General features: G+C 43.7%; 1 protein-coding gene and 1 non-coding gene across 2 annotated transcripts in view; both read right to left on the reverse strand.

Moving 5' to 3' along the window:
- Nucleotides 1-11,956, reverse strand: part of LOC137096334 (zinc finger protein 271-like) — a 56,121-nt gene extending 44,165 nt beyond the window's left edge. The window contains exons 1-4 of the mRNA XM_067465491.1: nucleotides 11,880-11,956; nucleotides 9,684-10,412; nucleotides 9,037-9,163; nucleotides 6,143-7,319 (exon numbers count right to left, since the gene is read on the reverse strand). Of these exons, the coding sequence (XP_067321592.1) occupies nucleotides 6,143-7,319; nucleotides 9,037-9,163; nucleotides 9,684-10,412; nucleotides 11,880-11,906 (2,060 nt within the window). The 5' untranslated portion in view covers nucleotides 11,907-11,956. The remainder of the gene's footprint in view (nucleotides 1-6,142; nucleotides 7,320-9,036; nucleotides 9,164-9,683; nucleotides 10,413-11,879) is intronic.
- TRNAS-AGA (transfer RNA serine (anticodon AGA)) lies at nucleotides 1,470-1,551 on the reverse strand. Its single transcript has one exon. It is a non-coding gene; the product is annotated as a tRNA-Ser (tRNA).
- Nucleotides 11,957-12,179: the final 223 nt, after the last annotated feature.

Below are 12,179 nucleotides of genomic sequence, written 5' to 3' on the forward strand. Positions count from 1 at the left end.
ATTGAAACGGTGAAGAAATCACTAAATCTGCAATTGCAACTGCAACAAGAATGAATTCAGGACTAATAAAACCGGACTTTCCTGAATGAAAACAGGGTACTGGCTTAGTATAGTATAGTTAGTATAGTCATAGGGAAGTGGAAGCAAACTGTTTTTCTGCTGCCCTGGAGACTAGGACGCAGAACAATGACTTCCAACTACAAGAAAGGAGATTCCATCTGACCATTAGGAAGAATTTCCTGACTGTGAGAGCCGTTCAGCAGTGGAACTCTCTGCCCCAGAGTGTGGTGGAGTCTCCTTCTTTGGAGGCTTTTAAACAGAGGCTGAATGGCCATCTGTCTGGGGAGCTTCGAATGCAATTTTCCTGCTTCTTGGCGGAATGCGGTTGGACTGGATGGCCCATGAAATCTCTTCCAACTCTATGATTCTATATGATTCTTTTCACCTTTTCATTCTTGGTATGTATTTGTTTATTTATTATCCACATTTCCACTTATATGGGATCCAAGTTGGCTTGCAAGCATTCAAAAAACATGGCACAGTTTAAAACAATGTTTGTACAAAAGTTTAAAAACGAGTAAATTTGAAATTTCGTTTCAGAAAACGTATGTCTTTGGGTCCATCTAGGCTGGGCATGGGCAAACTTGGTCCCTCCAGGTGTTTTGGACTTCAGCTCCCACAATTCCTAACAGCCTCAGGCCCTTAAGCGTCCGAGTGAGAGTTGAAGTCCAAAACACCTAGTGGGACCAAGTTCGCCCATGTCTGGACTAGACTGTAAAAGTAATGCACCACTTTGACACTATTAACACCACTTTAACTGTCATGGACTCATGGGCACTGTAGTTTTACAAGGCTTGCTATAGCTAACAATGCTGCAAAATGCAGCTTTCACTGTTCCATTTGATTGCTCCTTTGTTCTTCGGGCACTGGTTTCTTACCAAATGGAGATAGAGAACCACAACCTTTATATTTTTATGTCCTGGAAAATCAGAATGATCATAAATATTCAGTTCTTGTGGGTTTTTTCAGGCTATATGGCCATGTTCTAGAGGCATTTCTCCTGACGTTTCGCCTGCATCTATGGCAAGCATCCTCAGACGTGAGGTCACCTCTGAGGATGCTTGCCATAGATGCAGGCGAAACGTCAGGAGAAATGCCTCTAGAACATGGCTATATAGCCCGAAAAAACCCACAAGAACTGAGTGATTCCAGCCATGAAAGCCTTCGACAATACATCATAAATATTGGTGGCAATAGACCTTAGCAATTATTTCCAACTCTGTCATTCTCTCATTTTGTTATGTTGAAGGTGTCCAAAGAGAATTTGAATCAGCCAGACTTGCTTTTGCTCCAGATTCCTTATCTTGCCAAGCGCTTGCCACACTACACGTCTGTTTTGTAAAAGCAGGATGCAGACAAACTCTGGCTGTCATTTTGTGTCATCAGCAACAGCCAAATATATATCTCCTCGTAGTCGGCAGGATTCGAACCTGCGCGGGGAAACCCCAATGGATTTCTAGTCCATCGCCTTGACCACTCGGCCACGACTACTACATGGGAGAAGCTGTTGAAACCATATTTTAAGCAAAAATATATTTATTTGTCATTTCCCTGCAAAATTAGCTGTATACAGTCATTGTGTGGACGATTTGTAATTCAAATAGACTTGATTGCATTGCTTACTCTGACCCATATTTTCTTTCAGCAGCCAGGGCCTGCCAAAGATGTATCTAAGGCTGTATCTACACTGTAGAATTAGTGCAGATTGACACTACTTTAACTGCCATGATTAATTGCAATGGAATCATGAGATTTGTAGCCAGGGCCTGCCAAAGAGTGCTGGTGAAGCACGAAACTACATCTCCCTGGATTCCATGGCATTGAGTGATGGCAGTTAAAGTTGCATCAAACTGCATTAATTCTACAGTGTAGATGCACCCTAAGTAATAATATGTTTTTTTCGTGTCAGAAGCGAATTGAAACTCAAGTCACTTCTGGTGTGAGGGAATTGGCGGTCTGCAAGGACGTTGCCCAGGGACGCCAGGATGTTTTGATGTTTTATCATCCTTATGCAGAAAATATACAGTTGTTTGTTTCTAATCTGGAGTCCCTGCTATCAAAAGAATATATGATTTGATATGGTTTTTGCACCATATACGAGACATATAGAGGTAACATGATTAAAGTTCTTAATTTATAGTATATGTTATTGTCTAGAAATTATGTTTTGGTTTTCACATGTATGTACACCATTGAATTTTGCCACTATTATGTTGGAAACTGCTTTGAGTCTCCTCAGGGGTGAGAAAAGCGGTATATAAATGCAGTAAATAAATAAAATTATGGGAGGCGTCTCTCATGTCCCAGCCTGGGGAGCTGTAGCTGACAGAGGTAGCTCATCCGCACTCTCCCCGGATTCAAAACTGCGATCTGTCGGTCTTCAGTTCTGCACAAACTACTTCAAATCCTATCAGTAACTGAATTGATATGCAATGTACCTGTATGCTGAATACATGAAGTTTGTGAGTAAACCATCTATGTTAGTTTAACAAATGCTAATTTATTTTTTGTCTCTTGAGAGCATGATTTAAACCAAGATGTTTTATGGGCGAGTAGATGTTTTGGAGCAACTGAAAGATTACAATCTCTTAACAAGGTCATGCCTTTCCAAAAGATTCCTGGTTTTCCCAAATGGTTCTGAATATCCATTTTTCAAAAGGTTATGGAGATATCCATTTTCCATAAGGAACTGGCGTGGCTCAATGTTGTTGAATCATAGATGCTGCAGTTTTACAAGATTTTTAGCTTTCTTTGCCCAAGAGTGCTGGTGCTTCACCAAACTACAACTCCTGGGATTCCAAAGCATTGAATCATGGTACTTAAAGTGGTGTCAATGTACTTTCATTCTACAGTGTAGATATAAACCCCAAGTTTTGCATTTGTCCAACTTGTGTAGGAGTGGCCCCATTCCAGGAATCTATACCTCAATTTTGGGTCTCTGACACTCACAGCAGTCCCAGAAGACAAAACTGGACATGGCTACAAGTGATCTGGATTTTTAAAATGTGTTTATTTTGCGCAAACATGTTTTATTTTGAAAGAAACCTGCCATATTTGCAGAATGCCAGGAAGGCCAATTTTGGGGTGAATAAATTCAATTTCGGGGCCACAAAAATGGTTGCAAGAAACAACAGCATGCTCAGATTTAATCTAGCATCTATCATTCTTACTTGGAAATGAATTCTCCTACCTCTCAGGGTACATCTACACCAGGCATGGGCAAACTTCGGCCCTCCAGGGTTTTTGGACTGCAACTCCCACAAATTATGGGAATTTAAGTCCAAAACACCTAGAGGGCCGAAGTTTGCCCATGCCTGATCTATACTATCAAATTAATGCATTTTGACACCACTTTTAACTGTGATGGTTCAGTGCTATGTGATCCTGGGATTGCGTAGTTTGAGGCATCAAACCTTTCTAGCAAAGAAGGCTAAAGACGTGGAAAACGACAACTCCGATGATTCCATAGCACTGAGCCATCAAAGCGAAAGTGGTGTCAACACACTAATTTGGTAGTGTGGACGCACACTCAGTTTCACGAGCACCCTAAGATGCGTGGCCTGCATTTTCCCCTCTGAGAATTGAACAAACTGCAGCCAGTCTATATCAAAGTTGCTTTGAAATCAACTATAATATAATAAAACTTTTATTTAAGCCCTCAAATTATTGGTTTCCTGGTGCTATTCCTCATGCTATAAAGAACAGACCTTTTCCCCTGTGCCAAAACTTGAGGTACAAGATCTATACAAGTGTATATCCAGAGATATTTGTGTCAGAGGTAGGCAAAGACTGGTTTCCATTATAGATTCCATCTTCCATTGGGGCCAGCCAGCATAACCTATGATGAGGATTGCTGGGTTATGGAGTTCAACAACATCTGGTGGACCATATATTATGGCCACAGAGATAAAGGAGGGACACATTTTGATGTTTTCATCTAATGTCCAGATGCACACAAAAACAGCAAGCCAACATATATTTTCATCAATTCTGGTCGTTCCTGTCTTGACGTTGAATGGTGGAAGAGCATTTCACCATTTGATTGTTTACAGATTTGGTTAATATGGTATCTTCAGGAATCTCTAGGTCCTCCGATGCAACTCTGTAGCCTGGGCATGGGCAAACTTGGGCCCTCCAGGTGTTTTGGACTTCAACTCCCACAATTCCTAACAGCTGGTACTCAAGATATAGATATAGATATATATACTAGCTGTCCCCTGCCACGCTTTGCTGTGGCCCAACCTGGTGATCTGGAAAATAAAGTAATGAGAAAATGTTGTTTTCTAATATATGTAATGTCTTGATGCTTGTGGGTAAACAGTATTTCTTGTTGTTTCTTTATCCGTGTTGATATGGAGAGTGTCCGGTTTGCCTACTTTGGAACATGCAACGTATAATTGTCCTTCTTTAGGGGTCCCTTTCAAATCTATGATACTATATGTGTGTGTGTGTGTGTGTGAATCATATCTATCTATTTATATCTATGGCTGGATGGCTCTTTGTCAATAGGGCTTTGATTACATTTTCTTGCCCTGGTGAAGGGAGTTGGACTGGATGGCCTTAAATATGGGGATTCTGTGTGGGAAGTTTGCCCCAGTTCTGTCGTTGGTGGGGTTCAGCATGCTCTTTGATTGTAGGTGAACTATAAATCCCAGTAACTACCACTCCCAAATGTCATGGTCTATTTCCCACAAACACCATCTGTATCCATATTTGGACATATGGATTATTCGGGCCAAGTTTGATCCAGATCCATCATTGCTTGAGTGCACAGTGCTCTCTGGATGTAGGTGAACTACAACTCCCAAACTCAAGGTCAATGCCCATCAAACCCTTCTAGTGTTTTCTGTTGCTCATGGGAGTCCTGTGTGCCACGTTTGGTTCAATTCCATCATTGGTGGAATTCAGAATGCTCTTTGATTTTAAGTAAACTATAAATCCCAGCAATTACAACTCCCAAATGACAAAATCAATTTTTTGAGTGATGGTCACTCCTTGGGTTAGTAGGTGTCTTGTAGCCAAATTTGGTGTCAATTCATCCAGTGGTTTTTGAGTTATGTTAATCCCACAAACTAATATTACATTTGTGTGTGTGTGTATGTACATTCACAGTGTTCCCTCACTTATCGTGTGTGTTACGTTCCAGGACCATCCGCGATAAGTGACAATCCGCGATGTAGGGAAGCCCAGGCCAGATGAGAAGAAGAGCGAAGGAGGAGAAGAAGGAAGAGTGCCCCTGAGCACTTGCAGCATGCGGTGACAGTGCAGCAGCAGCAACTCTCTCCTCCTCCACCTCTTCCTCCTTTTCCTGGAGGAAGAGGTGGAGGAGGAGAGAGTTGCTGCTGCTGTGCTGTCGCCGCCTGCTGCAAGTGCTCAGGGGCGCTCTTCTTCTCCTTCGCTCTTCTTCTTATCCAGTCTGGGCCAGGGCCTCCCCATTGGGCAAGTTTTTCCCGGCCTAGTAGTAGCTCGGCTGAGTCCTGTGCTCACCCTCTTCCTCTGCCGCCTCCTCCTCCTCCTTCCCGACTCCTCTTGGCCTGAAGTCCAAAACATCTGGAAAAACCCGTGAAACAGTGAGTCTGCAATAAGCAAACCGTGAAGTAGCAGAGGAACACTGTGTGTGTGTGTGTGCCATTCCTTTTGGTCTACAAAAGGCCCTAGGAGACTACATGCATTTCGTTCATCTCTAGTTTAGGGTAAGAAACTGAAAAGGACCTACACATTAAACTTTTATGAAAAAGTGAAGCACCCAGAACAAAGGAAATAGTTCTTTAGCACCTGCTGGTTTCCTGAAATCACCTAGCTCCAACAGACAAGAGTTCTTTCTCCCACCAGGGACTTTCCACAGATATATAAACCCAATTTTTCTAGCTTCCAACAGACCTCACAACCTCTGAGCATGCTTGCCATATATGCAGGCAAAACATCAGGAGAGAATGCTTCTAGAACAAGGCCATACAGCCCGAAAAACCTACAGCAACCCACTCATATAGTTGTCTCTCGTGAATGGATCCTCTTGTGTCTCCTGAGGGATGCTTTGTGTCCAAAGCTCTGCCCACAATCTGAGCATTCGTACGGCTTCTCTCCTGTGTGCACCCTCCGATGATTGACCAAGTTGGAGTTCGTGCTGAACTTCTGCCCACAATCTAAGCACTGGTAGGGCTTCTCCCCTGTGTGGACCCTTCTGTGGTTGACCAGGTTTGAGCTCGTACTAAAGCCTTTTCCACATTCAGTGCATTCAAAAGGTTTCTCTCCGGTGTGGGTTCGCTCATGAATGAGAAGTTTGGACCGGCTGATAAAACTCTTCCGGCAGTAAGTGCATTTGTGGCTTTCTTCCCCAGCTTGGGCTTTCTTCCCCGTGTGCAGCCGCTCGTGTTTCCGAAGGTAAGAGCTGGAAATAAAAGTTTTTCCACATTCAACACATTCGTACGGCTTCTCTCCTGTGTGGGTCCGCCCATGGATGATCAAGTCCGCTTTCTGATTGAAGCTCTTCCCGCACTCCAAACACTCATAGGGTTTTTCCCCTGTGTGTGTCCGGATATGTATGACAAGCTGCGGCCGGTGGACGAAGCTCTGCCCACACTCATTGCACTTGTATGGCTTCTCTCCGGTGTGGACCCGCTTGTGGGTGATGAGGTTGGAGCTGGAAGTGAAGCTCTTCCCACACATCGGACACTCGTAGGGCTTCTCGCCAGTGTGGGTCCTCTCGTGGACAATGAGTGAGGCTTTGTCACTGAAACTCCGGCCACAGTCAGAGCATTTGTATGGCTTCTCCCCCGTATGGACTCGGGTGTGCTTCATGAGGTTGCAGTTGGTGCTGAAACATTTGCCGCACTCAGAGCACTTGTACGGCTTCTCGCCCGTGTGCGTCCTCTCGTGGATAATCATGTGGGCACTGTTGTTGGAGATCTTCCCACAATAGGTGCAGGTGTACAGTTTTTGTGCCTTCTGGTTCCGTGGGAAGTCAAAGCCACGGCGCAGGACAGTTCCCCAGTTGGAGCTGGCCCTCTTCCGCTTGGCTTTGTGGCTTCCCTCTGAAAAGGGTCTCTCTTCCAAACGTTTCTGATGAATCAAAGCCTGGATCTCCGTCTGGCTCTCCCGGTGGATTTCTTGGCTTTGCTCAATCCCGGGAGTCTCTCCCAACCCAGAAACCTGGAAGAGCTTCCCATTGAGTCTTGCCAGTGACAGACCACTGATCCCAATATCGGCATGCCTTTCGAAAGGAAAGCTCTCCTCCCCATTCTCGTATCCTTGGCAATTGCCTGTTGGAAGAATTCATTCATGTTTTTAATATAACAACAACAACACTTTATTTATAACCTGCCCTCTCTCCCCAAGGGGACTCAATATTCTTCACTTTGGATGTGATAAACAGTATTGCAAATAAATATAATTCCTACACATGTAGGAACATATTCCTGCCAGCCTAGCCGTTCGAAAACTTGCAAATGTGAGTAGATCAATAGCTACCGCTTCTGCAGAAAGGTAATGGCACTCCATACAGTCATGACCTTGGAGGCGTCTACGGAGAGCACAGGTTCTTCAGCTTAGAAATGGAGGTGAGCACCACCCCCCAGAGTCGGACACGACTAGACTTAATGTCAGGGGAAACCTTTATCTTTTTACACATGTGTGGAATTGACTTTTGCGGATTCTCTCCAGAAAATTCTAGGTTTGTGGATTTAATTAAAAATGTTGCTTTTAGAAACCCAAGTGACCTCAATTAATGTAATTTTATTGGTATCTAGTTTTATTTTGAAATTTACCAGTAGCTGCTACATTTCCCACCCTCAGCTCAATACATTTTCCCAGTTCTTTGTGGTAAAATTAGGTGCCTCAGATTATATTTGAGTCAGCTAATGATTGAGTATATATGGGTAATTTCTGTCTTTGCTCTCCTAACCCTACCTAGAAATATGGATGACTGGATCTGGGACAGTGGCAAATGCAAGATACTCCACGTAGGCAGAAAAAATTAAACACAAAGATACAGATTGGGGGACACATGGCTCGAGAGCAGTACGTGTGAAAAAGATCTTGGAGTCCTCATGGACAACAAGTGAAACATGAGCCAACAATGTGATGCGGCGGCAAAAAAAGCCAATGGGATTTTGGCCTGCATCAATAGGAGTGTAATGTCTAGATCCAGGGAAGTTATGCCACCCCTCTATTCTGCCTTGGTTAGATCACATCTGGAATACTGTGTCCAATTCTGGGCACCACAATTGAAGGGAGATGTTGACAAGCTGGAATGTGTTCAGAGGAGGGCGACTAAAATGATAATGGGTCTGGAGAACAAGCCCTATGGGGAGCAGCTTAAAGAGCTGGGCATGTTTAGCCTGAAGAATAGAAGTCTGAGAGGAGACATGATAGCCATGTATAAGTATGTGAGAGGAAGTCATAGAGAGGACTAGTCATAGCTTGTTTACTGCTGCCCTGGAGACTAGGGCATGGAACAATGGCTTCAAACTACAAGAAAGGAACATGAGGAAGAACTTTCTGTCTGTGAGAGCTGTTCAGCCATGGAACTCTCTGCCCTGGAACGTGGTGGAGACTCCTTCTTTGAAGGCTTTTAAACAGGGGCTGGATGGCCATCTGTTGGTGGTGCTTTGAATGTAATTTTCCTGCTTCTTTGGACTACATGGCCCATGAGGTCTCTTCCAACTCTATGATTCTATGATTCTATGAATTATATCCTAATGTGCTAAGAAGACTGTTGGTCAAAACATACTAGATGGCAGTCCTGACAGCTGGGAAGTCTGGCCTCCACCCACAGCTTTTGCTTCTTGGCAGGGGGTTGGACTGCATGGCCCAGGAGGTCTCTTCCAACTCTATGATTCTATGACTTCTATAATGCAAAGCTTCTTTTCTGTTCCTGGGTGACCCATCTTTGAGACAAGAATTTCAGACAGTAGAAGGGAAAAGGTAATTCACAGCCCGCAGTTTTCCCAGGAATTGATCCATCTATCTGTCTCTTACCCAGAAAGCTGGTCTCCCCATCGCTGTCTTCCTCAGCCTCTGCCGACGTCGGAATATTAATTTCCTCTGATAGATCTTGCTCTGATTTGGGGGAATTTGTAGTCATGCCTTCCATAGGCCGAGCAACCTGACAGAGAAATATGGATAGGACACAAGTAAAAATTGAGTAGTAGAAATGCTCAATTAAAATCCAGAAGGAACATTGATCCTATATGGCACAGCATAATCTAACAGTTATGTAGGCGAAACTGTGATGTACTGTGCATTTGTGATTTTGACATTTGTGGTTTGATTATTCATAGGTTTGATTAAAATGGTTTATCTAGGATGGTAACACATCAAAAAATATCTGGGCATCCTCTAGGCAACACCCTTGCAGACGGCCAATTCTCTCACACTGGAAGCGACTTGCGGTTTCTCAAGTCAATCCTGACATGATTAAATTATTATTATTATTATTATTATTATTATTATTATTATTATTGTCAAAGTAGAGTATTTGTGGGACCCAAAGCCCTCAAGGTCTACATGTGGTCCACAGGATGCACAGTCCCAGCCACTTTTGTAAATAACCTGAGCTGGAGGCATCTCCAGCCTTGCAACTCACTTCCATTTCTATCCCTGTCATTAGATAGTGAGAACTTTACCTTTCTTTGCAACCCTTCAGCCTCTTGCAGGTGCAGCAAGAAATCTTCCGCCAGGGCTACTGCCTGGGTGCAGTTCTCTGGCCCGAAGTCCTTGACCCAGCTCTGCATTTCCTCTGGCAGGATAATCAAGAACTGCTCCAGGATCAACAGGTCCAAAATCTCCTCCTTGGAGCGGCTCTCTGGTTTCAGCCACTGATGGCAAAGGGTTTGGAGCTGGAGGAGGACTTCTCGCGGCCCCTCGGCCTCTTGGTAGTAGAATTGCCGGAAATGCCTCCGGTCCATTTCGATGCTGGCCATATCTTCCACATCTAGAACCTCATCTTTCACCTTCACAGAGGAAATAGGATCTTCACAACCTTCACTAAGGTCTTCTGGAGATCTCTGGTCCACCCGCTCATTTCTTGGCCACTGACCAATGTCAGTAGCTCTCTTGGAAGATGCTTGAGGTTCATTGTCTCCATCTCCAGACTGGGGAAGACTGAGAAGAGGTGGACTTCTACATCCCAAACGAGAGGGCTTCATAGTTTTTAAGAAATCCTGCCACTGAGCATCCCAGCCCTGTGGCAGGCTGTCCTCTGGCTCCTGCTTAATTTGATGGGAATCTGACCCCATTAGAAATTCTTGGATGGTTTTAGCTTGAACTTGTGGAGTGTTGGAGTTTTTTCCACCAGACACTAACTGTTCCATCTCAGCAGGTTGGGTTTCTCCCCCTCGCTTCTCCATTCCTGTCTGCTGGAAGAAGAGTGGACATCCATTAGCTGAAAGTGAAACACTTCTGGTATCCAAACATAAACAGGGGGGGGGGGGGGCACCATTGGGATCCTGTTATTGGATGCAGAATGCATGCTTGTCTGTTATTGTACGCAGAAATTTGTATGTAAGTGGATGTGAACGTCGGAATGTTTGCACATCTATCTGTTTATGTATATATATGCTTTCCCCTTATAGTATTGTATGCAGAAATTAATATGTATGTACTGTATGTCTCTCTCCCTCTCTCTTTCTCCCCCCCCCCCATCTCTCTCTCTCTCTGTATATATATGTAATAATAATAATAATTTTATTCCAAACCAGTAAAGGTGGTCCCAGTGGTGATCGGCACACTGGGTTCAGTTCCTAAAGACCTGGGCCTGCACTTAAACACAATTGGCGCTGACAAAATTACCATCTGCCAGCTGCAAAAGGCCACCTTACTGGGATCAGCATGCATTATTCGCCGATACATCACACAGTCCTAGACATGTGGGAAGTGTCCGATGTGTGATCCAAGACAACAGCCAGCAGAGTGGACTCATCTTGTTGTGTTTCAAATAATAATAATTTTATTCCTTACGCATTTCTCCTCATGGCTCAAGGCAGATTACAGTGTGTGCTTTCCCCATATGTTATTAGCATGTATGTCTAGGTGTGTGTCTGTGTGCACGTGCATATATATATATATATATATATATATATATATATATATGCATTTTTCCTCTTATTGTATGCAGAAATCTATATGCATACCTCAATATGTGTGTGTATCTAATCTATCTATCTAAAATTATGCATGCTTTCTATTACTGTATGCAGAAAACTGCATATACATCTCAGTGTGTATATATGTCTGTGGATGTTTGTTTTTCTTTTGATACTGTATGCGGAAATTCATACGTATGTCTGAGTGTGTTTGTGTGTGTGCATATGTGTATAATATGTATATATGTATGTCTGTGTGTATATATAAATAAGATTTGTATGTATGTGTTCGTGTGTGTGTATATATATATATGCACATATATATATGCACATAGCATATATAGTACATATATACATGTGAATATGTGTCTATGTGTGCATTCTTTTTTCCCTGTGTTACTGTGTGCAGAAGTTCAGCATAAACAAGACTGCAGTGTATGTCTGTGTGTATATATAGATAGATAAGATTTGTATGTATGTGTTCGTGTGTGTGTATATATATATATGTATGCACATAAATGCACGCACATAGCATATATAGTACATATATATATATGTGAATATGTGTCTATGTGTACATTCTTTTTCCCCCTGTGTTACTGTGTGCAGAAGTTCAGCACAAACAAGACTGCAATGTATATCTGTCTGTGTGATGGGAAGTGGGGGAATGCTTTTGGGATTTGCTCCTGGTTTGCCAATGCACCCTTCTCCTGCTTGCTCCTCCTCCCCCACACCCACCTTTGGCCCCTTGGCCACCCTTTGCATCCAGGCCAGGCCAGGCCAGTTCCTTTCAGCAAAGGCGCTGTTCTCACCAGCAGCTGGCCAAGGAGGCTTCTTCCCGGGCGGGCTGGCTCCTCGGTGGGACAGGAAAGGACAGCCCAGACCCACTCTCACCCCCCTCTGCCATTGTTCGTATTTCCTGCCTCTCTGAGACTGGCAGAGCTCGATGGATTAACCATTGGAGCACCATGAGCAGGGGAGGGGGGGGGACGACCTGGTTGCTCTCTAGAGATGCATCTACATAGTTCAATCTACACG

This window comes from Anolis sagrei, chromosome 2 (assembly GCF_037176765.1).
Source record: "Anolis sagrei isolate rAnoSag1 chromosome 2, rAnoSag1.mat, whole genome shotgun sequence".
Taxonomy (NCBI): domain Eukaryota; kingdom Metazoa; phylum Chordata; class Lepidosauria; order Squamata; family Dactyloidae; genus Anolis; species Anolis sagrei.